Source organism: Ostrea edulis, chromosome 6 (genome assembly GCF_947568905.1).
Source record: "Ostrea edulis chromosome 6, xbOstEdul1.1, whole genome shotgun sequence".
NCBI lineage: Eukaryota > Metazoa > Mollusca > Bivalvia > Ostreida > Ostreidae > Ostrea > Ostrea edulis.
The window spans coordinates 81,765,004-81,791,778 of NC_079169.1; the positions used below are offsets into that span (position 1 = coordinate 81,765,004).

General features: G+C 42.5%; 2 protein-coding genes across 2 annotated transcripts in view; both read right to left on the bottom strand.

The window, feature by feature from the left end:
• Positions 1-19,576: 19,576 nt before the first annotated feature.
• LOC130047331 (uncharacterized) lies at positions 19,577-20,653 on the bottom strand. Its single transcript, XM_056142014.1, has one exon. The coding sequence runs from the start codon at positions 20,651-20,653 to the stop codon at positions 19,577-19,579; it is 1,077 nt and encodes a 358-aa protein (XP_055997989.1).
• A 4,081-nt stretch (positions 20,654-24,734) lies between these two features.
• LOC125656336 (uncharacterized) overlaps positions 24,735-26,775 on the bottom strand; it is a 3,221-nt gene continuing 1,180 nt past the window's right edge. Inside the window, exons 1-2 of the mRNA XM_056142015.1 lie at positions 26,062-26,775; positions 24,735-25,954 (exon numbers count right to left, since the gene is read on the bottom strand). The exon at positions 26,062-26,775 is cut by the window's right edge and continues 1,180 nt beyond it. Coding sequence (XP_055997990.1) covers positions 24,735-25,954; positions 26,062-26,775 — 1,934 coding nt within the window. The remainder of the gene's footprint in view (positions 25,955-26,061) is intronic.

Below are 26,775 nucleotides of genomic sequence, written 5' to 3' on the forward strand. Positions count from 1 at the left end.
TTACGTGAACTTTTCCCCGATCTTCACTTAGATAAACTAGTAAAGGCACATACAAGGGTCCACCATACACTAACTGGGTTGAGAAACATTGCAGGATGCGTCGTTACATATTCCAGATAAGAAAATGTGAAGACTTGACATGCTGTTCAGCAGATGCCTTATCAGGATTTGAAATGGCTTCCTGATCCGATTCTAGGTACTAACGGTGATCTCTTTCTGCCATACTCAGAAGTTAAAGTGAAAGTGATGGCAACCATTTTTCTTCAAAATCTCTCAATGGCATGGGGATGTATATTAATGACTAATAAAAACATATATTATATACAAAGAGAAGATAAACTTAATAAAACTACTTTAGATATCCACTTTCAATGTAAAGAAATATACAAGGAAGAATTATTCTTACAAGACAATTATTTAATCACCAAAATCACATATTCAAGTGGCTGTTTTGAGGGTAAAAAGTGTTTTAAATAATTAAATACTAGTGTTATTAATAGAATATATAAGACAATTTTCATTGAATCAAATTTTTAGTGACATAATGATAGCTAATGCCCCTTTAAAACGCTCAATTAAATGGTATGAGATTGCATGAAACTTATGAAACAGATAGTCCAAAAAAGGAAATAAAGAAAAGAAAAAGAAGGAAGTTAAAGGTATAGTTTCATTGTATCAGAGTGAGCCTATCACTTCCCTTTATTCAAATATTTGGTGAATATTTAATTCCTCAAGCAGAAAAATTCGGATGATTTTTTGGGTCTAGTTATGTGTAGAAATCTTCAAACACAAACTAAGATGTATATTAGGGGTCCAATGTCTTAAATTTTATCATAAGGTTCAGTAAGATAAATATCTATACTGAAAAAAAAACAACCTTTAATTTAATATGGATAGCCTATGTGTTTGTAATATTGAATTGAAATGTTGCTGTCATTTGGTGAATTAATATTTTTATGTCTTTCTCCTTCAGCAGATCTACCTCAATATTCAGGAGTTGACCCCAATACTGGTAAAGTTGACCCTAATGTTCGTATAGTTAACCCTGAAGCTCATGTAGAAGTCACTGTGGAAACTTCAGACGGGATTATGTTGATCGATATGCCTAAACCTGATCCCTGTACTACACAGGATGTTTGAATTGTTGTTAACTTGCATTGGATGCTGTAAAACAAGGGATTTTTATAGCCGACATAAATGAAGAGATAGACAATTAATGTCTGTGATTCTTGCCACTTCTGAGTACGCATATACATGTGGTTGTCCTCTGATACCATCAAAATTTAATCCTTGTAAAACTGTAATGTGCAGAGCTATTATATGCTCATTTCCAGTTGATTATAGTCGTGGATTGGGAAGGAATGGCATCTGTAGTTTATGTTCCAATGACAATGCGGAAGATGACCCGGAACTCAAAAAGAAATATAAGACTGTTTTGCCATTATGCAACATTTGTAAATATCAGGGCCAAAAGAGCGTAGTTGCAAGGCCATTCCAATATGTTCATTTGATTCAGTCGTTTGAGATTGTTTGGAATCCTTTTTAACAATACCGTGGGGATCCGGATTATAGTAGGTTCTTACCGAGTTATAGTAGGTCCTTAGTACATGTATCCCTTGCTTGTCGTAAGAGGCGACTAAATGGGGCGGTCCTTCAGACGAGACTGTAAAAACCGAGACCCGGTGTTACAGCAGGTGTGGTACGATAAAGACCGCTCCTACTCAAAGACCGTAAGCGCTGAGCGCTGGTCGTATGTACGAAATGTGAAGGTGGCAGTCAGCAGCTACAAAAAAATATTTTAAAAAAGTTTCTATTGAGTTGCTGCTCGAATATGCGCTTCTGAGAGAATTAAATATTTTGATTTTATTCTTGCTTATTATTTCAAATTTATGTTTAGATTCCATTTAGATACTAGGTTCATGAATTATTCACTGGGCTCGTGTATATGCACGGAATTTGAATCCAGATCATCTAGGTCAGGAATCATCCTTCATCGTATGGTATTTCTTTTGCTTAATATCTACATGATTGTATATTCATTTATCTTTTCCTGCCATATATAAAACGTTTAGTATAAAAAAAATTCCTAACATATTTTCCAACTACACTTGTGTTCAGACATACCTTCAGTCATCCATTAAAAACTCACAGCTTCAATGAAAGGTGAAGATAACGAACAGTGATCAATCCTGTAAGCAATACTAAATAGAGAGTTGGGCAAGCACAGACCCCTGGATACACCAGAGGTGTGATCAGGTGCCTAGGAGGAGTAAACACCCCTTGTCGACCGGTCACACCCGCCGTGAGCCCTATATCTTGATCAGGAAAACGGAATTATCCGTAGTCAAACTCGTGTGCCAAGAACGGTCTAACAATCGGTATGAAACACGTCAGACAGCATTTGACTCAATGATAGGTTGTATTGGCAAACTATATCGTTATAACGACCATAGAATTTGCGAGAATATTCATATGAATATAAAAACAGGTCAGCTAACAAAGGAGCACAATTCGTGCCCATGGGGATTCCAACAGACTGTTGAAAGAACTGATCACCAAAGACCACGAAGATACTATCAATGAGGAACTCTAGCATATTTTTTTTAAAATTTCAACTTCAGAGTACTTGTGTAATTTTTTGGATGACTGATCACTAGATATGGATATTTACGTATTCCATTTATACTGAAGCAAGTGCCTATGATGTCAAAAAGTCTAGTCTTTAATTCATCGTTATACGTTTTATAAAAAGCTTCTTCTTGAAAAGCAAGAGCAAATTTCCTGTTCATTTTTTATTGTCAAAATCAAAGATGATGTACGTTATTTTTCGCAATTACAGGAACTTATTGATTTCATTGGGCCCAAATTTGGGTCAATGAAAAGTGTTTCCTTGGAGAAAAGTACCCTTAAATGCATCTGGTATTTTGGAAATACAGAAACCTTCTGAGGTGTTGCAGACCGCTTCGTTGTCAGCAAAGGAACTCTTCATTTTCTGTTGAGGCAGGTTAACAGCATGTTTTTTTTTTTGCAAAATCTTATTTGTTGGCCAACAACAGAGGAAAAGTTAAAGGACATAGCAGAGAAATTTTCTCAGAGAGCTGGGTTTCCTAATGTAGTGGGTGCCATTGATGCACCAATCAATGGTCCCTCTGAACATAGGGATTCCTATATATGTAGGAAAGGCTTTTCTCTCATGCAGCTGCAAGGAGTTTGTGACTCCGAATTAGAAAATCTCGATGTATTTTGTGCATATCCTGGATCGGTTCACGATTCCATGGTATACAGAAATAGTCCGCTTTTTTTTAATTTTTTTTTTTAGGTCATACAGAATTTACCAGCAAATTTTCATCTATTGGGAGACACGGCATACCCTATGTCAACAAACTTACTGACTCCTTACAGGGACAAAGGACACCTTACCCTTGAGGAGAAACGGTTCAATAATGCTCACAGCTCCACAAGAGTGGACATTGAGAGAACGTTTGATCTTCTCTAGGGGAAGTTCAGGAAGCTGAAGTTTCTTGACATGAGGAATGTAGAGGATATCCTTAGCACTAAAATCACTTGCTGTGCACTGCACAATTTCATTTTACTGCACGAAGGTCTGGTTGAAAGTGAAGTTGATATGGAAGATGTGAGTGTGCATTGCGAGATATAGTTTCAGGGGCAGAGAAACGAAGAGACATAATGACCCTTTCAGTTTGAATTTATGTTTTAAAAACTGCCAACACGCCATTATGTGGTTTGAAAGAAGGTCCCCCGAAATATTCCTGCCCTCTAACGTGTATAGCCCTTACATACTGTATGTACAGTATAAATGTATATATCATGAGTATCTCAATATTTGTATTGATGTATGTACTGTGTACCTGGAAATCTGGAGAAAAGAAATCATGATTACTAGTACTTTTATTAACACCCCAGAACTACCTTGTATCTCTATTAATATGAGCTGCCTTGTATCTTATGTTCTATATAGGCGAGACAAATACTATAATCAACATTCTATGTTAATTTATTAATGATATGTACGTGTAATGGCATGCATTCTGACGAACTGAACTTAAACGAGACAAGGGTTTAGCCCGTTGTCACGAATTACATGTATGAATTTTTCCTTAAATTCTGAAAATATAAAATTATGTATATGTAGGAAACAATTCTCTAGTTCATTCAATAAGAAACTGAAAATGTATTTAATGGAAGTAATTTTGGTTATATAACATAAATGAACTGTTAGGGAATATATTCATGCCAAAAAGTATACATGTATTTGTTTTAGATTGATTGATTGATTGTATCTTGCTTAACGTCTCGCTCGAGAACTTTTAACTCATATGGAAACGCCACCAAGACCGGTAAAGGCCTATGCTCGGCGCTTACGGCATTTGAGCAGTGAAGGTTCTTTAGCGTGCCACACCTACTGTGACACGGAGCATCCGTTTTTAAGGTAATCTCCGAGGACCCGTGACATTCAAACCTGATGCCGAGCGTTTGGCGATGGTATTGTCTCTACCTGCTTTAACGATTTAGGTCTGTCGCGGCCGGGATTCGAACCCCAGCCTTCCGCATGTGGGGCGAACGCTCTAACCTCTCGGCTACCGTGGCGGTGTGTTTGTTTTAGAAATCTAATCCTAACTCTAATCTAATCTTAACTTGTAGTCCGCATCCTGAAAAATCTGATCAGTTCTTGTCTGGGGGTCCATCTGTAAGCATTTTGCAGATTCTCGTTTTCTTAAGAACCACAGTTCCAATTTCAACCACACTTGGCTCAAAGCATTATTGGATGACGGGCTTTGCAAAGGGAGATATGCGTTTATAGGGCGAGGTAATTTTGAAAAATTTCTAAAGAACCACAGAGCCAAATTTTACAAAACATGAATGAAAAGCATTTTTATACAGTGTAGATAATAGAATATTCAAATAATGACCCTGGGCCCTCATCTCCTCCAGACTTAGTTTTGCCCTCTCCAACCTTTTCACCATCTTCACAGGTGAAAGAAGGGCATCTTCACAAGTCAAGAGTTATTGATTCGTTACCTTGCACTAACTCTTGGCATCAGTAACCATTCAAGAAAGCCATTAATAAAATTGCAGACCCTGGTAGAGACAGCTCGCCAAGGTATGGGCATCTCTAGGCGGCAGCTTTTGCGGAGGGTGGGTACCCTTTGCAGGAAAATGAAACTTCATCTAAAAAATCCCGGCAAAGACTGTTTTCAGGGTTTTAAAAAGAGGCATCCCAATCTGACAATTATAAAAGCGGAAAAACGTACCACCAATAGGGCTAGAATGTTAAACCCCCAAATTTTAAAGAGTTATTTTGATGACCTTAATACAATTATGACACACCTCCATCTGCACGACAAAACACGGAACATATGGAACTGCGACGAAACTGGAAAGCAGTTTGAACACCAGCCTGTCCGCGTATTGGCGGAGAAGGGTTCCAAATCTGTGGTTGGTCGAACCTCGCCGGGGAGGTCGAATATTACAATTATGGCCTCTGTCAGTGCCGTAGGAAGAAGTATGTCACCTTTATTAATTGTCAAAGGGAAAACGCCAAGGTGATGACTTCAACACTAGTGCTGCACCAGCTGGATCAAAATGGCATTTCCAGACAAATGGATGGATGAACGACGAGATCGGGGAGAAGTGGTTTACCGACATTTTTTTAAACGGGTGCGGTGAGCAAAGACCACAGTTACTCATTTTAGATGGCCATTCTTCTCACAAAAGCTTAGCCTTTCTTGAACTTGCCATTCAGAATAATATTCACATTTTGAATCTTCCCCCACGCACCACCCATGCCTTGCAACCTCTCGATAGGTCTGTCATCGGTCCTCTAAACAAAGCATATAATAATACTTGTTCAGATTTTCTTAACCAGAATACTCTGCATTCTTTCAACAAATGGTCTTTCCCAGGCCTTTTTGCCACTGCTTGGGATAATGCTGTCAATGAAAAAAATGTCTGCAACGGTTTCCGGTCATTTATCCCTTTGACCCAAATGCCGTTGATCCACATTTGCTAAAACCATCAAAGCCGTCTGACACTTGCATGGTTTCGGTTCCAGAGTCTGGATCGACTGACCGTCGTATTGAACCTGTTCCTATTTCATTGGAATCTCAAACATCTGCCAACTAACCCTTAGTGTCAGCTATTGGTCCTGAGCTTCTTTCAGTGGCCGATAATTCACCCCCGAGATCTGTTGCAGTATCGTATCTGTTGTCAACGCTGACAATCCATTTTCGACTCAGAGTGGAGATCTTAATGAAACACCATCATTTTCCTTTGGGTCCCAGTCGGCTGAATCGTTTGTCCTTGCTCCCTTTACACCAACTTCCTCTAGTCATCGATGATCCTGAACTGCTTCTAGGTCTTATCACTACTGGGAATCTTGAGGTATTTCCGTCAGACAAAAGACACCGATAGCATACCCGAAGCACACGTCTTCCATATGGGATTCAGCGATAACTGATAAATTTTACCTCCCCCTCCACCTTCCAAGACACCTGTTTCAGCAAAGTCGAGACCATCAAGGCTCTTAACTTCCCAGGAAATCATGATCGAGAAACAGAAAATACAAGTGAAAAATGAATTGGCGGAAGTGAAAATAAGAGCAAGGAAAGAACAATGTAACAAAAAGAAAACTTAGTTACTTTGTTGTTTTTAACAAACATGGTTTTGACAAGTGTCATTTTAATTCAAATACATTGATTTATATTACACTTTTCTCAAATCTCAAAATTGACCGTAAACTTCAATTTGTATTACCTTGAGTGCATCAGATTTCAAAAGATTTGTATAGATCAATACGTATGATCTTATCCCATCTACTGAATTATTTTCAAACCCCTTGTAATTACAATGTTTACAGCAACAACCATGCTTTATTGTAACCCCCACCCACCATGAAAATGTTTCTTAGGGTGCAGTCGAGGCATCAAATCAGATACAGTGTTTCTTGATGTATGACACTTTAAATTTTTTGCGACTAGCTTTGGCATCGGTACTGGAGGAGGGGGGGGGGGGGGGGTGTACTCTATGTTTGGCTAAATTTATAATGTATGATTATACAATGTTAACAAATAAAAATATACCCGTTTGAAAATCTTTACCCTAAAACTTGCAGGTCACATAAACTGACTGGGACTTGTCCGGAATTATCCGACCTTTGTCCGGAATTACATCACTTTGTCCAGATTTACCCCATCATTAAATTCAACCAAAACATTGTATTTTTCTGCCGGAGAGTTTCTGAGATCTCCTGCATAACAGTATGTCACGTTGTCATCTATATTTAGTACACGGATCAACGTATATAGTGATGACATCAAGACTGTCCGGAATTACCCGAATTTCTCCTATATCATTTAATATCGAGAATATTTCATTCATATGGAGACGTCACCATTGCCAGTGAAGGGTTGCAAAATTTAGGCCTAGGCCCTTACATCCGAAAGACCGCCCCATTTAGTCGCCTCCCACGACAAGCAAGGGGTATTGGGGACCTACTATAACCCGGTTCCCACGGCATCTCTTGAACATAGAGGAAAAAGATATAGAAAAAACTTAACATCGATTACACCAATGTCATTTTTGTACATGTATATGATACCAAATTAATGCTGAAAGTAGTATAAGGCGGCTCGATGGGTGGTTCAACTGAGTGCACTTTTGAGGTCAAAAGGTCAAGTTTTAGAACGCACTGGAGAGCGGGCGAGGTAGCGCGTTGCTAAGGCGGCGCGTGCTGTGCAGAGCTAGGCCGGTATGAACTAGAGCGGTATGAGATAGGAGCGCGTGCGGAGCTATGACGCAACAATGGGTCGATAGCGCTATGACGCAACAATGGGGAAGAATCGATAACACTAACTAAAGTCGAGATCGCTATGACGACGAGGTCTGAGCCGTGTGTGAATCCTTTAAAATCCACAGTGTTATGAATAATAAACGCATGATGTGAAGTTTACACATTTATTAAATAAACAATTTGAATAACAATTGAACACAATTTTATACAGTTAAACATTAAAATTGTCAGAATAAAGTTCACACCAGTTTTATCACACGTTCATTCTTTATTCTTTCGGCTCAGCTTTCTCTTCTTTTTAGGGGGTTCTCCTTCACTCATCTCTTTGCTCGTTTTCTTAGGGGGTGGTGGGTTCCACTTCTCCGATGGGGTGTACTCTCTTATGACCGGAGGTTTTGTGCCGGGTACCTCGCCAATCATAGTCATCAATTCGTCTTCATCTCTCGGGCAGTCGCTGATCCAGTGGCCTAATTTCCCACACTTGTAACAAGGGTCCTTTTCTACAGTTTTCTTGACTTTCTGAGGGCAATCTGGTGACCAATGTCCCGTTTCTCCACATGTGAAACAGGGGTTAGTGACTGGGTCCTTCCTTCTTCTACTGGTGATGTCCTTACGGGTTGCTGCTAATTCCTCGATTTTTTTCACCAGCACCGCGGTGTGATTGTTGATTTCATCAGCCATCACGTTGATCCGGTTGACAATACCGTCCAGTGTGGTCGTAATGATGGCGAAATCGGCCCTGCTCATGCGGGAATCTTCTCCACCGAAGGGCGGTTTATTGTATAAGCCCATCTCCAGTCCCGTAGCATCCTGTGAATCGGGAAAATAGAAGCCTAATCCCGGGTCTGTCGGATTCTGGCTAGGGAGGTAATCCGAGGTCTGGGCCATCTTCTCTTGTTGAGCAATGTAGTCTGAAGGCGTGAGATTGAAGCTCGTGGTCTGGTTCGGCGGCGAGAGATTGAAGCTCGAGGTCTGGGGCATCTTCACTTGTTGACCAACGTAGTCTGGAGACGTGAGATAGAAGTTCGAGGTCTTCCCCATTTCAGTCTTCTGATCGTCAGTCTTAGCTTTCTTCAGTTCAATGTAGTCTTTCTGTGGCGCTATCTGCTTCTGTACCAGCTGATCTATTTTCTTCTGAGCTTTGTCCACAAATTCTAGTTGTTTCTGAGCCATGTCTTCTGGAAGGTGATTGAAGATCGAATGAGGACTGACACTTGGGCTCCGCTTTTATAGCCAGCAAAATGTCTAGACTATTCTGTCTCGTGGGGAGCACGTGGTTGCAGCATCTTTTCTGGAAAAACCGGTTTCATTTAGAACATCTCGCGACCAGCGCGTGCTAGTGCACTAATTGAACTTGAAAAACCGGTTTCATCTAGAACATCTCGCGACCAGCGCGTGCTAGTGCACATTGCTACACATTGACTTTAGTGCAATGGAACTTATATTGGTGTTTAAAATAGCCCTGAAAAGGGCTGTTTTGTGTATGTGTGTTTTTAATAATCTCTTAAGCCAAATTCGTAGGGATAATCTACATCATAAAAGTTATAACTGTGATCTGCTGAGGTAATGGCGTTTTCTATTTTTTGAGCTCTGCTACCTCGGAAATTCATCACGTTGATTGTTTCCAGCCAATAAATGTTTGCACAAAAAAGCTGCCGCCATGCACCGCCTCTTTTACGACGTTTTTTCAAACGCATGAATCCCGACACTTTTCTGGTTCCGTTAGACAGCGTGTAAAACTGGGCAATCATAAACTGTATTACAGTATTGTCGCGGTAGCAATCTTCCAAATCTATCAGAATGGCATGTTCCGTTTCCCTCTCTTGTAAGACATATTCGAAACACCAATTTTTAGATCTTCTCCTACGATTTCTCATTCGACGCATCTCTTTCAATTCTTCCCATACGTTGTCGTCCATGACTAACAGTGTAATGGTCGAGAATGTTAGCGCGTGCTACTGTACAACAGGCTATTGCATCATCGGAAAAACCGGTTTCATCTAGAACATCTCGCGACCGGCGCGTGCTAGTGCACTAATTGAACTTGAAAAACTATTGTATCAAATCTAGAATATTCTCTGCACTCCACGACCTTTTCCCTATAAATACGAATGTTTTCTTAACTTATTTATTCACTATGGGTGGAACTTCCAACACTAGGTTAGACGGTCATACTTGTATTATAGATTTTGTCAAGGTTGTTGAAAATTCGTCTTGGTATAAATCTGCTAAAGCCTATGTACAATCGGCGATACACGAGGTGGGGAATCTTGACAGTTTTCAGAGGATTGGTAGATCGTTAGTTAAAGACACAAACCCCGGGCGATTGATCATGATCTATTTGTATGCTGAGGAACTGAAGAAAATCATCCCCGATCAAATCCGAGATCATTCTACAGGAATGTTTACAAGAAGGATTCATGGAAATGATCCGTTTTAACTAGTTTTCCTTCATCATCGATTCATGGGTGAAAGTGACAACATCGTAGAAAAAGCGGATACTTGTATTCATTTTAGTCATTTACAAATCATGGCTGAAAGTGACAACATCGCAGAAAAAGCGCATAACCATGCATTAGAATGGGTCGAGAAAATGCAAGACGATGTGGTGTTTCAATTTGCTAAAAAAATTCTGATAGCGGGAGTGTTTCCATTGACTCTGGACCAATATACAGATCTACGGAACCAGGTGTACATCAATCTCTATAACGATGCGGGATTGATGTTAATTTATGTCGTGGGGGAAGAATTCAAGAAACGCATGCCAGAAAAAACCGCCGAGATTGAAAGTATCACCAAGGACTGGCTTCGAGAAGTATACATAAAGTGTGAAGAACTTAATTCATTTCATTTATGAAATCATGACTGCCAGGGATAACATCGAAAAAACATTTGTCCTACAGTGTATTGAGGAAATAGAAAACTTGCCAGATTTTCAAAAATTGAAATCCTATCTTCGTTCGGTATTATTTCCAATCACTTTAGACGAATATTGGTGGATATGCAGACATTTGCTCGAGAACCGTATCAACACCGAGTCATTGGTGTTGATTCATTTAGTAGCCGCCGAGGAATTAAAGAGAACAAAGGCGCACATCAGTGGCGTGATCGAGACCCTTCGAGTGCGGTATCTTCATCATATGTACAACAAAATACAAGAAAATGTGTAACTTTTAATCTGGACAATAATGAAGTGTATCTGTTACCCGAAGAAGACCGGAAAAGTATCTGGATGACTGTAGCCGCTGATCGATATCGATTTCAACGCAGGATTCGAGAAATGGAAAAAATGTTGGACCCTATTTTAAAAAGACATGTGTATTGGTGTCGTGTGTGGGAGTTATGTATTTGAAATATGTGACATGAATAAAATTGTTTACACGAAAGCTGTGTTTGGTTGAGTCTCTCAGAGAAGGGTTTATTTGTTGAGGAATCCAGAAAATCCTAAAGGTAGAGTGAAAATCGAATCAAATAAATTGTTTTCTATCGAATAGACCTTATGAGATGTTTTTATGGATGTACATGGTCGAGAAATAAATTTTTAAAGAGGCGGTGAAGAAACATTGAACCTCGACTCGACCTCTTTGACCTCTGTTTCTTTGAAAACTATGCGACGTAGCAAAATAAAAGTAAGTTTAACGAATTCGCCGTCTCAGAATCTATCAGATTAAATCTACCATGCACAGATATCGAATGTCTAGAAAAAGAAAATGAGAAAAAACTCTGCTCGAAAGCACAAATCCGCCATTTTGACGGCCGCCATCTTGGCTTCGTCTCCGAAGCGAGGGATGTTTTCGAGGAGGTCCGCGCTTTCTCGTTATATACCGGCGCGCTCGCCAGTTCGCTTCACTGGTAATCCAGCAAGCGAATTGAGGATTTTGAAGAAGTTATAGAAGAAAGAAGATAGAAGATTTAAGATGGCTGAAGGAAGAAGAGACCCTATTTACAACTTCCAGACCTTGCCTGGCTTTCGGTACCGGCTGGTAGTGGTGGCTGAGGAACGGGTAGGGAGAATTGGGTCGTCCGTTCTCAGAACGATCTGAGTACCTTCTCCCCTTTCGACCGCAGTGGGGCCCGTGAGATCATCGACCGGGTGCGGCAAGAGTATGAAGGGAGGAGTCGCCGCCGCACCGCTCGGATGTCTACGGCTACGAGACCGCGCCGACGGGCCCCACAGCCACCCTCACCACCACCACCACCTTACTCCCCGGCGACGCCTACACCACCACCAGCGATCCCATCGGCACCGGAGGAATACAGCCCGGTGCCGATGAGCGAGTCGCTAGCGTCACCGGTGGAGTATTCACCGAGGTCACCGTCCCCCGCACCACCTCCAAGCCCAGCCCAGAGTCCGTCGCTGTTGGTCGCAGACACGCCACCACCATCACCACCAAGACCAGCAGCCCCGGCAAGACCCCCACCACCTACCATTCGGTCTGCAGGGAGGACTCCCCCACCGAGGCCAGCCCACGCACCTGTGGCAAGTCATCCCCCGAGGAACCACCCTATGACTGTCCCTGGCTGGGCAGATAGGGCGGTTCCTATCTGGTTTAAGTGCCCTGTCTGCTGGCAAGACAGGGTACACTCCGGTATTACGTGCAGGGGATGTAGGCAGCGCCCAGCTTGCTGCCTGTGCGTGGAGCGGATAGAGGAGCGGCGACACACCCGGGGACGGTGCCCGTTATGCCGGTTACCGGAGCCAGGCATTAAAAGTCGGTCTTAGGACCAAACGGCCCTTTTTAGGGCCACCCACATGTTACGAAAAGATGCTTTTATGGCAATGATTGAGAAACAAATTAACACCAGTTGCACTTTATTAACAAATACATGATTTAATGACAATATACACTTGTTGATCATACCTATAAGCAAAATCATGAATACATTGTCTGTAATGAGTCCAATTTCCTCCCTCTAACCCACACCCAATCTTATAAGGGAAGGCTAAAGTCTTGTACGATAATGTGGCCAATTCACGTAAACATTGTTGAAACCATAGTTCTCGCTGTTCGGGTGTATCTCGATAGCGGGGAATACGCTGAGTTCCTTTTCCGTAATCCCACTGGGCTAAGAAACAAATCACATCAGGGTCTGTAGCATTTGATAAGATGCGTAACGTGCCGGGTATTCCTCGATCGGGTTCTATAGCTAGATTTCTACGGCCTAAGGGTCTCCGTGTAGCATACAAGTTGCCCCACGGATATTTGTCGGCAATACTTTGACTTAATCCATGAGGTTTCACCGTTAAACAATTACATTGTTGTACAATACCATCGACTTTCATAGTGAGTAAATCTCCCTGCACATAAGTCACACTCATGCTGTGTTTTTGTTGAGTGTCGAGGCTACAGCTTTCGTTTTTATAAGTCACACTTACGAGGTGTGTTTGTTGAGTGTCAATCATGGGCTTTCTTTGTCAAAGGTTCACTACCCCATTCAAAGTGGCATTAAAATAGGATGAAATAGGTTTTTCTCTATCGATCTAACTATCATTGAGGTTTCTACTGCCTCACAGACGTGAGAAATGAAGTTTTAAAGAGGCAGAGAAGAAACATCGAGCCTCGACTCGACCTCTTTGACCTCTGTTTCTTTGAAAACTATGCGACGTAGCAAAATAAAAATAAGTTTAACGAATTCCGCGCCCTAGAATCTATCAGATTAAATCTACCATGCACAGATATCGAATGTCTAGAAAAAGAAAATGAGAAAAAACTCTCTGCTCGAAAGCACAAATCCGCCATTTTGACGGCCGCCATCTTGGCTTCGTCTCCGAAGCGAGGGATGTTTTCGAGGAGGTCCGCGCTTTCCTGATATATACCGGCGCGCTCGCCAGTTCGCTTCACTGGTGATCCAGCACTGCTTTTAAGAAGAATTTGAAGAAAGAAGATTTTTGAAGAAGAATTTGAAGAAAGAAGATTTTTGAAGAAGAATTGAAGATGAGTCAAGTACCGAGTCCACCCATCACGAACCACAACGTGGTCCCGGAGGATCAGCGCGAGGACTGGGATGCCGAGCTGGAACTGGTACAGTGGCCCCCGGGGCGCATTGTGTTCCAACCCGACGACTCATTTGAGTGGCACTTCTTCTATGAAGGAGTGCCAGATGCTCCCAAGAAGCCGCTCAAGAGACGCCGCCGCCGCCAGCGAAACAAGGCCAGACAGTAATGAGGTAATCAACCTCTAGACAGTGTGGGGGGCTTTCATAGTCCCCCCGGCCCTTTTCAGGGCCACCCACATCTTATGAAAAGAGGTGTATATGACAATGCTTGAGAGAAACAAAAACTAACACCAGTTGCACTTTTATTTTTTATTAAGAAACTCGCTAAAGTTACACAGTGTTGATAGTTAATAACTTGCCGTGTTCTTCATAGTCTCCCGTCATGTAACGTAGTCTTTCGGATGCGAGACTATTCTCATATGCTTTCCAACAACATAGGGGATGAACGAAATACCTCATGTTACGCTTCGTTCTCCAGCGTTTCATTTGAATCAATCCTTTTAACGTTTGTTGATCACGGGTCATGATCAAATACTGGTATTCACTCTGTACGATTTTAGCGATATCCTCCGGTCCTGCATTGTCTAAGATAAAAGTCCATGCCATACTTTGAGGAGTTTCTCTCACTCCTTTGACTCTTCTATAAACGGGCACGTAATCCATCTTTTGGCAGACTGATTTTTTTATTGTGGTAAACCTGTCTTATATAGGTACACACAACACAGATTTTTTTAATTTTTTTATTTTTATTTTGTAAACAATTAAACATTTGAACAATTACATCAGTGACAAATTAATACCATGACATTGACAACTTTGTCCTTTATGGGTTCTAGGTTTACGAAATGTCTCTTTAAACCATTGGGCTACATAACGATCTCGTTGTAACGCCGTGCCTTTCCAAGGAAGTAACCAATCTTGAACCGTTTTTCTTTTACGATGGCGTTGATGTAGATAATACACACAATATTGTCCACAGACATCCGTGTTCAACGCTTGATAACAATTTGTGTTATGAATCCAAGTGTCGCCGTGGCGTCGCATAAACGCTTTGATTTCTTGATGCATCGGGGGTAATCCGTAAGAATCAAAATATTCTATGATGGGCTGTTCAAATACAAACAGACCCAGTGGGCTCCGGGGCGATGATGAGGGTCTGTATTGATCACGATCGCTTTTTGGTGGGGTAAGATCTCCGGTAATACATCTCTAGGATACACACCTCCAAACGCAGGGCCTAAATCTCGAGATAAGACGTCTCTCAATTGATATGTGTCCATCAGTAATCGATGCTGACTTCTCGTTGTTTGTTGATTTCTAGCAAATTGTCAAAGACGGCATACACCACACAGTTTAAGGTTGTCGCTATGCTGTCGGCAAATTGTACTTCTACTCTCAGGTTCCCCGTCTGTATGAGATGAAATTTATCCGTCTGAGCTTCTTGATCTTTGGTGAAATCCATACACCATAAGGTGTAACCGTTTTTATACTCTTCCAGAGTAATGTCGGGAGCCCAATCTTGCCCTAATTTTCCCAATCCTTTATACAGACTTAAATACGATCTCAGATACTGATCGGCCGTGAAATTCGGTTCCAGGGGACGAGTTTCCATCATGTCTCCATTGATACTGACTTCTAATTTTTTGATTTTCTGATTTTGGAAATTAAACGGATTTTTAGCATCATCCCCGTTAAAGGCGGCGTTTTCCACAAACCCCAAGAGGATGAGTTTGGGCATCTGGCCTTGGAATAGGTGATCGGTGATTTTCGATTGGGTCCCAGTGGGGATCGTGAACGTTTTCACTTCCACTCTTCTCAATGGGTATTTAGCTGTTTGAGTACTCAGCTGTTGATTGATCAGATTGATGATCGTTGGAGTCGGTTTGACTTTTCTCACCCACAACACCATACTTTGAATGGCTACTTTCCCACTACTTCCGGCATCGGTCATCATGTAGAATTGAGGTCTGGCACGATTGAATCGGAGACGGACGTCTACTCCGTTCGGCAGACATTTCTCTTGCTGAAACAAATCCAGATGTAAACGATCAATCAAGACAATTTCCTTACTGTTATTTATTTTGTGGTGACGTTTTCTCAACCCCACATTCTGAGAATCCTCGGGATATATTGGGGTGGGTAACATTGCATTGATGGTGACTTTATCATTAGCTACGGGAAATTCCTTTGGAGGTTGAACCAGACCAGAATACTCTCGATCTTCCATTTGACCGGCGGTATCTTTTTCCCACAAGGTACAGGCTCTCATCTGAGTTTTCAGAGTTTTGGGGGTATAAGACAGTAATTTTTACAAGTAGGCTTTGTACGGATAAGTATCCGTTCCGGGGGTAATGACTTTACCATTGAGACTCACATCGATTTCACTGAATAAGGAATGTAAGATGTTATTGACCGGGGTGGAAGTAGAACCCGCTCCCGTGAGAGCCGTCCGTCTGCTTTGGTGAATTTACAGACCATCTGGAGATACGATTGAGATAAATCCAGATATTCATCTCCTTGACCTTTGATTTCAAATTCAATGGGAGCCGTATCCGAATTTAACGTACTGGAAATCGGATAATATTCCATCCATTTAGAGTCTTCTAAAGTGACGTTTGTCGGGGGAACTTTAAACAGTTCCAAACTGTCGGTCCCACACGCGCAGGATTCTCTGTGCATCATTTTTGAACGATGTGTTACTGATCGTTGTTAGGAATCAAATGGGTTCACCCCTCCCTCACATCTCCTTTTTATAGGTTCAGTCGAAAATGTCGAGAGATCGTTTCTTCTTACCCCGGACCGGTGCCTGGGGCTTTCTTTTACGCGGTCCTCCTAAGAGACGTTGTTGAGAGGGGGTCTTGGACTGTCTCTTACGATGTCCTCGTGCACCGGCCTGTCTTTTACGGGGTCCCCCTCTTGCTAAGAGACGATGTTTGGCCATACCGGCTGTATTCTTAGCGGCTCGTATACCATGTGTCTTAAGAGCGTCTTTGAGAGATCTCTTATTTTCTAAAACATCTAACCCCGTCTTTGCGGCGGCCGTCAAAGCTTGTTTAGCTCCCGTTTTGAGTAAATCGGTAAAAAAAGCCTTTTCCTCTCTGTTTTCTTCTTTACTTTCTCCTCATAGTGGTTGCTAACGCCTGTCTTCCGTGAGTTCTGAGCGCTTGTTTGAGAGATCGTTTATTTTCTAAGACATCTAACCCTGTCCGGTACCCGGCTTTCATGGAATGTCGTGCTCCTCGTTTCACCATCCCCGCTAAAACACTATCCCCTTGACGGGATCTTAATTTTTGTTGAATTCTCGGCATGGCCATACGACCCGTATTTTTGATGGCTTGTATTCCGTGTGTCTTGATGGCATCTTTGAGAGACCGTTTATTTTCTAAGACATCTAATCCCGTTTTAGCGACTGCTGATAAAGCACTTTTAGCTCCCGATTTGAGCAAATCGGTGAATAAACCTTTTCCCCATTGCGTGGGGTTAACCTTTTTGAGGAAATCGATGTAACCTTTCCCCCCTTGTGGTGGCGGTACTATATTGGGCAAGAGAAATCCTCCGATGACTTTACCGGCCGTGTTAACAATGCCACGAGCCAAACTCTTGGACCAATCTCCAAAATATCCATCGCCTGTTTGTGGTGCGGGGCTCCCTCCCAGTAACCCTCCAACGACCTGACCGATCACGGGAGCCGCTAGTTTACCGACTGTTTTTAAGAGACTATCCCACCCATGACCCCGCTGGTGTAATAAACCTCGTTGATACTGCATCTTTGTCGAGACTGACCCCTTTCAGAGCCTTACCCGCTTTTTATACTTTTTGCGACCCCTCTTTTTTCTTTTCATACCTTTGCCTCCTTGAACGGCCCCGGCTATGGCCGTAATCATCATGGGAAGGAGAATGGAAAATAATCCGTGTCCTTTCTGTCGTCTGACTCCGCGATGATACTTCATCGTCACACGACTTTTCTCTTCAATACACTTTTCGGAAATGAAGTTTCACGATCGTTCTTCCATTTAAAAAGGGCATGGGGGTCCCCAGAGAGGTCATGATGTGAATATCGATGATATCGAAATGTTTTTTACTCAGTTTCAAATATTCTGCTCGGATAGGTTCCCATTTGGTTTGTTGTCTATCATCTTGATGAAAGGTACAAGGAACCACTCTTAATAATTTCAATTCGTTGGACCCCACCACCTGTGGATCCACCACATCGCAATACACGTACATGGATTTCAGATTTTCGTACAAATCCATGGTATGGTTGGCTAAGTAAGTCACGTTCAACCACGTAGTCATGGGTTCATTGGGAATGATGAGTTTCTCACTCCCTATTCCGAGTTTGTAAGCTAAGCCAGTGGGAAAACGGATGGCTAAGGCTGTTTTTTTAAGTATACTACCATGAAACTGATACATGACTCGATCATATTTCTCGAAGTACACTAATTTCATAGAATTCTCTTCTCGCGGATCGCCGGCTGTTTTCCATATCTTTGCGAATGTTCTGCGCAAGGCTTCATTGATTTCATCGATTAAAGCCGTGGAATGAATGTAAGCCCCGGGTCTAAAGTGAATTCGGTAAATAGTCATCATAGCATTGAGTGGAATGACATCCCCCCAATCCGTATGGGTCCAATCAACCACTACAGCACAACGATTTAAAGGGATCGAGGTTTTTTTTGGTCAGTGTAAATCGCCCCCATTTAAACGTATCTGGATTTTTAATCTGTTGGGCGTAAGCTGTAGGGATAAGGATGTCAAAATAAGCCTCTTCCTTTGTAATGTTTTTCAAGGCATTGGTATACATCATTTCGGTTAGCCCTACTTCCCATTCTCCGTCCGTTAAATCCAGGGTTTGTGGTAATAAGGTTTTAAATTGAGCAGTCGTATTATTTGAAAAAGCTTCCATAGACCCATCACTGAGGAGAGTCATGTAAAACCCTTCTCGGTGAGCCATGATGATTCAAATGATGACCATGTTTCCGTTCCTTCTCTATTTATACTCATAACACAATGAACATTTTCATATTTTATTGAACATACAACATAATGTTAATACACAATTGTACGTCATTCTTCTTGATTGCGACCACCACCGCAAGTCAACGATTGTAGAAAGGAGTCTTCCAACTCTAGTGTTCCTCTCTCGACTAAACGGCGGCGCATCATCAGATAGTGTCGGGTTCCCCAGCAATCGGCCACATCATACCCCTCCTGTAATCTGTCTTTGAAATGTCGGAGACAGTCCTTGGAATTGTCAAACCAAGGACTCTCAATCAATGTCCATTCCGATTCGTGTTGTCGTCCGAAACATCCCCAATGGGCTTTCACTTTCCAACGAAAATCTTGATACTTGGTCTTCATGATAAAGGCTGACCATCCGTGAGGTATCAGTATACGTTTGTACAAGTACACCGGTTGATCTAACACTTTGTGTTGTTTACAATGTCTCAAACACATCTTCTTATCCGCAAACCATGCCGTTTTCTTTCCCTCTTGTTTCCATGCGTACTGTGTGTTAGCCATGGTGAACTGGTGAATCTGAAGAAGATCGTTCCTGTTTTATACTCGGGCTCGCTAACGTCATTTGTGGACTAGGCATGACGTAGCCTACGAGAGAACTTAATGTGACCATCCAAAAATCACGATTGGAATCGCCTAAGGCTAACATTACGACCGACGTAATAATGATTGTTAAACACAGGAATAATTGTGCAAAATACACAATTTCTGCTCGAGGGACTTTTTCACCCAAGAATTTCCATTGGACGGTCATGGCAGAATGAGATCCGCTTGCGGAATCCATGAGTCAAAACTAGGGGGATATCCTTTCCAACGCACTTTGACTTCTGAAATGACTTTTTTCCCCACGCGCCGCTTTTTATACCCTAAGATCTCCTCCACTTCGTAGACATCGTCTTTTTTAATTACTGCTTGCAATTCTTTATCGTAAAACGTTCCTTCTAATTCTTCTCCATGGTCGTCTTTAATTCGATATACGTTGCGTCCTGGAACTTTTCTGGAAATGGTAAACAATTCTGTCGTCCAATTCGGTAAATAGTTTTTTTCAAATGTACGTTTCGCTTTACTGATCCGTACACGATCTCCCGCTTGTAATGAAGAGGTCGATGATAGTCTCTGTTTTCCGTACAAGGTTTTCCATACTTTCAAGACGTTCTTGGGATTGACTTGAGCAGGAGCTCTCTGAATACTGCGATGATACGTGTGATTGTAACCGTGTACCAGATCGGGTAAGACATCCACATACCGTCGTGTTTTATGACGTGTAAAATATCGCCACATACGTGCTTTCAGGGTGCGTTGAAAACGCTCCACGATACTGGCTTTGGTTTCGGCATTACGCGTCGTAAAGAAATGAATGGATTTGAAGGCTTGCAGAAATTCTTTATTTGTGAATTCTCTCCCTTGATCCGATTGAATGCGAACGGGGCGACGTCCGTCTCGAAATATCCATTTGAGGCCTCGTATCATTTCTTTTCCCGTTTTCTGTTTTAAAGGCACCACCCACGCATATTTCGACAACACGTCAATCGCACACAATAAAAACGTATACCCATCATTGTATTTCTTCAAGTTCGAGACGTCGGCTAAATCTAACTGCCATTGTTCGTCTATATCCGTCACTCGCGTCTGTTGCCTTTTAAATTTCCGACGTATGGGCTTATGTAGGGTATACGTATCCTGTTCTTTGAACCATTCTCGAATTTGAGCAAGAGTAATCTTATGACCTAATTTACGCACTTGACGGTATAAAGCCTGTACTCCTCCATACCCTGTCTTAGGGTCGTAATAAAGTCGCTGTAAGATCTGATTCCTAGATTTTTTCATGGTAGCGTTAACCATTTTCCAATTTCACGTGATGTCTTTTTACCAGCCTCCCTGATATGTTTAGGGGTCATCATTCGTCTAGGAGTTTCATAGAAAGATTGGTCAAAACCCGAGATTTCTTGAAATCCGCTCTCATCTTCATCTATAGGTTTAGGAGTACTGATTTTTCCGGGCTTGTCCATCGCTTTTATAACATCACGATTGGTCACATATCCTTTAGGGGCATTCGTTTCTTTTAAAGCTTGGGCAAATTGCTGTAACCCTGCAGGGGGTTCGCGATGTTTTAAAGGTTTTTGTCTCTGGGACTCGGTGATTAAATCCACGATATTGGAATCGGGGACCTTATGTCCTCTATAACTGATTTCTCCTTCTTTACTCCAAGTTAAGACTTTGGATTTCTTGAGATGATCGAGTAATAAACCCGCTTTCTTTTGACCCGGTTTACTGACACTTTTGATAATCTGATCTTCTAATGCATTGGTATCTGTGGCTGTGGCACCCCCAGGCGGTGTCGGTGGTAAAGGTTTAGACGGAGTCTGTTGTCGTGCTTGTTGTAAATATTGTCGATATCGATGAAGTTGATGGCCATACAAAGCTACTTTTTCCCCCTCGGTTAAATCATCTCGATGTTCGATGTCATCTAATTCACTGAGTAACCCCACGGTCGATTGAAATTCGGGAGGCTTGGGTAATTTTCCCTTCAACTCATTCAGCATGGCTTCGGGTACTAATACCATTTTACGACTCATCTTCTATTGGGATATTTACAAATTTTGTTAATTCCACAAACGAATGAAGCCAAGCCTCCTTTCTGATTGAGTAACGCTCGTCGTTTTTTCACGGGTTGCGGCTGCACCATGCGTCTTAAGATGTGCTTCTTCGGACCAAGTTGTCGCTTCTGAGCGGGAGTGAGAGGAATCACCCCTTTTAATATATTGTACACGATCTCACAAATCTTTAGAATGCAGTCATTGGAACAATATTTGATGACCTCTCTCTTTAATTTGGAGGAATAATGAGGAGCCGCTAAGGTTTGCAAGAGGGGTAAATGAGGTCTTAATCGGGATTCACACTTCTTCGTATCAGCCATAGTGTAATAATGAAGGTCTGTGCACATTCCCCCTGCTTTTTATAGTGTTACGCGCTCGGGTGCTGGGAATTGAAACGCCCGTGATGAACGGTCTCCTCGTGACGATCGCGACTACTTTTCAAATTGTATTGCAGAGGACAATATCGACATTTGTATTTCTGCTTAGGGGTCGATGTGGTTAAGGGAGTAAAATGTGCCATACCCCCAAAGGCTTGACCAAAACTGGGTAAGGCTGTATCGGTGGTTCTGGAAGTTCCTATGGGTCCTCGCATGGCTCGTTCCATTTTCTTTTCAGCTAATCCTTGTTTCAGTTCTGCTAAAGTCTTCGTTTTCCTGGGTGGGGTATTTTGAGGTGTCATATATTTCGAAAAAGGGATTTTCACGATGAGTTTAGGGGTCTTCTTCTTCTTAGGAAATTTAGCCATGCGTAAGAGATAAGGAGCCAGGACACTGGTTTTAGGCCCGGGGGTCTTCCGGTGAATGATGAGTTTCGGAACTTTCTTTTTTCTTTTCTTAGCTAAGGCTAAGAGGGAAGGGGGTAACACACGTGTTTTCTTTTGCTTCACGACTCTCGCCACACTACGGGGACGTCTTTTACGTTTTTGCCCCGTTTCCCATTTGAACAAATGACGAATGATGGTCCCTCCTAAGAATCCGGCTCCACCCCGTTTCAAAATGGCTTTTTTACGATCTTCTTCATTCGCATTCTTATTGGCAATGACATTCAAGTCGTGACTATGTGCTTGAATGAAACGCCCCGTGAGTTTATTCACGGGTAAGACTCCTCGTAATAAATTTTTAGCGCCCATGGCAAACCAGTTGAGTAAGCCTTTACGTCCTAATTCAATGAGATGGGCTCGTTGAACGGGATCCCGTTCCCGCTGTAAACGTCGTAACGTTTTCACTAATTTACTCTTGGCTGTAGGTCTACCCATGATGAAAGGTGTTTGTGAAATGAAATGAATAGTCATTCATAATGATATTTATACTCTCGGTGGCATGTGCACCGCTAAGGTAGAAAAGAGTTGACTTCTTAATCTTAAATCCTCGGGTGTCTGAGGACTTAAATCGACTAGTAAATACCCGTGAGGAATACTGATGGCTTCATCATACGCGGGTAATAAATGAGGCATTTGTAATTGACGACTTAATACCCCAATCTGAGATTTATCTCTAGGATTTTTAAACAACACGAGATAGTGGGCATTCAGACTGATAGTACGATGTTGCACGGCGCGATCAAATAGATTTTGCGTGATATATATAACACTGGTATTACGATGATGCGCTTTGCGCGTAAACCAATCTACAATAGATTCTATGGCTTTACCGCCCATCATATCATCAAAAATGAGTAAATGTCGAGTAGTGAGATCGGCGACTAATTTCTCATCGTCTTGAGGAATGTTGTGAACGAATGTTACAGCTTTTTGTAATGATTCGTAAGCCGGTTGCCATTCTCGATAACACCATACTATTTTTTCTGGTGGTGGTGATATCCACTGCGTATTTTGTACCAGTTGCTTCACAAATTCCGTTTTACCCGATTTAGAGGGACCCGCCACCACCATAGTAAATTCATGTTTCAATTGAAACGGGGCCAGTGTCTCGTAGGCATACATCTTGATAAATGACACAAGTTCATGGGATCATACACATTTATTAACAAGTAAAAATACGAACCGTTTCTACAAAAGAATCTCTACAAATAGGACATGTTCTAAGTCCTGAAGCACACATAGCACAAGTACATAAATGACCACTAGGTAAAAAAGCAATTCTCAAGTCTCGTTCTAAACAAATGTGACATTTCTGGGTACACATTGGATTCCCTGCCCCGTCTAAGGGTAAGTCTCCCCAATCGCGATCACTGTCTTTAGCGCGGGCATAGGCATTGAAGGCTTGTCGTACCCATTTGACACTTTTATTGCACAACACGTAAGCACAATGAGGGCTCCAATAGGCATGTTCTATCCAAGGATCGTCCCCGGGTTCCCAATGTTTGAGAGACAATGTGCAATGAAAACAACGCACATGATGATCCATTCCTTTGTAAAAGAATCCGGCTTCTGCAATATTAGGTAATAAGTTCAACAGAATATCGGGGGCTGTATGAAATGACGCTAGACGAGCCGATAATTCACCATAGGAAGGCACTGAAGGATTCTGTAGTGATCCGTATTTACTCATTTTGCAGACTGATGTTTTTCTCAAGACGCGTTTCCTTTTTTATACCTAATATCTATAAGGAAGCGTGTTGTAATGGTGAACCCGCTGTCGCTTGTCGTACACTACGCGGTATTTCTTTACTAAGGAGATGGTGCGAACATCGTGCTGGCGCGTTCTCTGAATGTAGTGAGGATAACGCACATTGACTTCTTCTTCTTCTCCTTTTAACATTTTTTCTAAGGTAGCGAGTGAGACGATCTTAGAAGCGCGATAATTGAGCGTCAGTCCTTTAACTTTTGCACATTGATTTTCCCCCCTGGGTCTCGTATGCATAATTTTTAGGGCCTCCCGACATGTACTTGATGATACGATCTCCACTCAATTCATCGGTCCAGCCGCCTAAACTGTTGACAATGGTAGGGTTAAATTGGGTCTCGTCATGTTGATAGATAATACTATCCGTATCAAAATAGAGGACGCGTTCCCCCAAAGGTTCTAACGTCTCGTAGAGATGTAAACGAGCATGCGCTGTGGTAAAACAAGCCAGCACTACGTTTCCAAAAGGACAGTCTTCTAGGAATTCTTCTTTCTCCTGATAATTGATTAGCATCATGTCAGTTTCCGGATGATCTCGATTTTCCAGCAGCTCGACTCCTTTGATTTCTAGAGTGGCATCTTGTAATTTTTTCTGTAATTCTTCTTCTTCGGTTAAATACTGTGTTTGTGGTAGTTGTAATCGTTGTGCAAATTTTCCCCAGAGACAATTTAAAAAGAGTTTGGCAATGGTTCTACGGACGGGGTTTTTCTCGATGTCTATTAGATTCATGAAGATGCCTTCCCGGCGCCGGATCTCATCGATGTAGTCTTGTTTTTGTTCGCTCGTTTGACAATGATCGGGGAATCCCCGGAAGTTTCTTGTTTAATTTTTAAAAAAGTATCGATGTAAGATCGAAACAAGTCCTGACTGGTCTTTTCAAAATGCCAGACTTCATAGATGCGGTCGAGCCGATAGCCGAGATCTAGAGCTTTGTGTACTTCTACGGTCACCCAGGTACCAGTCAGACTACGCTGTGAATCGCTGTGACTGCATCGATCGTCGGGTCCTAAGTTGCGATGTTCGGCGCAGGTTCGGTATAAGGGGAAAAGTAATTTTTCCCCCGTCTTATAGGGTAGCACGGGATGATACAGACCTCGTGGTGGTAAGACACGACAATGAATGAGACCAAAGTACTCTCTCACATTCTTGAAATCGCTGGTGATGACTTGAGGATGATCGATGGGAAACGTTCTGTATTTCAACACGTAAGGATACAGAGAACACACATCGACGTATCGCATGTCTCCCTCCTCGCAATACAGGCGAGTAGCATTGGTACGACCTCCGTATAAGGCATCGCGGGGATTTAAGGGGTCCTGAATATCGAGGTCTCGTAGTAATGTTTGTAACTCTGGATTGTTTTTCACTTGTCGATCAAACTCGTGTTCCCAGATGCTCACGACTGTATATCCTTGTTGCTCTAAGGCGGCGGCGCGTTTCAAGGTTTGCTCATACAGGGTTTGATACGTCTGCTGGACTCGATGGGGGTGGGTTTCCGTCAACAGATTCGGATAACAGGTGGGGCACCCGTGCCAGTAGCAGCCGTAAAATTCGTACACGGTGCGGGATTCCTCCTCGTAGCCGTCCACCGTATAAGGGCCTATGGTAATTTCGCCCCCGTTCTTAGCATGACGTATGTTGCGGTCCAGGGAGGTGAGCCAGCGACAGGCCTTGGCCGAGTAGCGGCGCGACGGTTGATATCCCATATTGGGTATGATGGCTATGGTGTCCTGTGCCATGAATCCTCGGCGATACGCTAAATTAGCCGTGCTAGCAAAAGTGATGGATTCCTGAAACGGGTCGACGCGGACGAGTACGTAGAGCGTCGCCTTAAATTGCGCACAACAACGGCGTAAAATATCCACATCCGAGATACAGTAAGCCAGGAATTCCTTCTGGAAATCGAACACTTTCCCGGCCTGTTGAGTGTACCAGGTATAGAAGGCTGTACGATTAGCGATCGACATGTCGTCAGGATTGTAGTAGTGAGCATCGGGATAAGCCCCACGTAATTCTGGTTTTGTTCCGTGTTAAAAAAGTGGGGAAAATAACCTTTTTTCAGTTCTGTTAATCCAAACGCAGAGGGCATCTTGGCGAGGGCAAAGGGGAGGAAATTGTATGAATCGATGAATCTCAAGCCGAACACACCCATACACAAGATTTTACTGCCGTTGAGGATGACTGCGGGTTTGATACAGGCCGTATGCACTAGATAGTTCAAGATGAACTGCCCATCGTATCCCTTGAAATTGTGCGCAATGGCGTTCGTTTCATCATGCTTGAAAGTCACTTTACCCTTCTCGTCCGTCTGGGATTGTAACAACCATTCCATAAACTGCTTTAAGGTGTCGGGGCCTTGAAATACGAAGCGGCGTTGCGAGCCAAACGCATGACAGTGATCACACCGCATGTCGATGTCTAAACTATCGCAATGTTGACACACGCGTTCGGCCACACAGAGGTTAGGGGTGTGAACTCCGTTTTCCTGGGTACATTCAAAATCGTAATAAATGTACATTTTCAAATCCTTGTTGCGTTTGGGCTTGGGTTTCTGTTGAACGAAGCAGAGATGTGGGGTGGTGACGAGTTTCTTGCAGATGTGACATTGTGTTTTTCCGCCGCACGCGTGCTGTTTTAATAATTTCTTTGTCATCCATTTCTGACACTGGTCACAACGTCCCATTAAACTACACACAGTTGTCGCGGTATTGCTAGTGTAAGGTTTCAAGTGGGTCTGGTAACACGCAGCATTTCTAAAAAATCCCT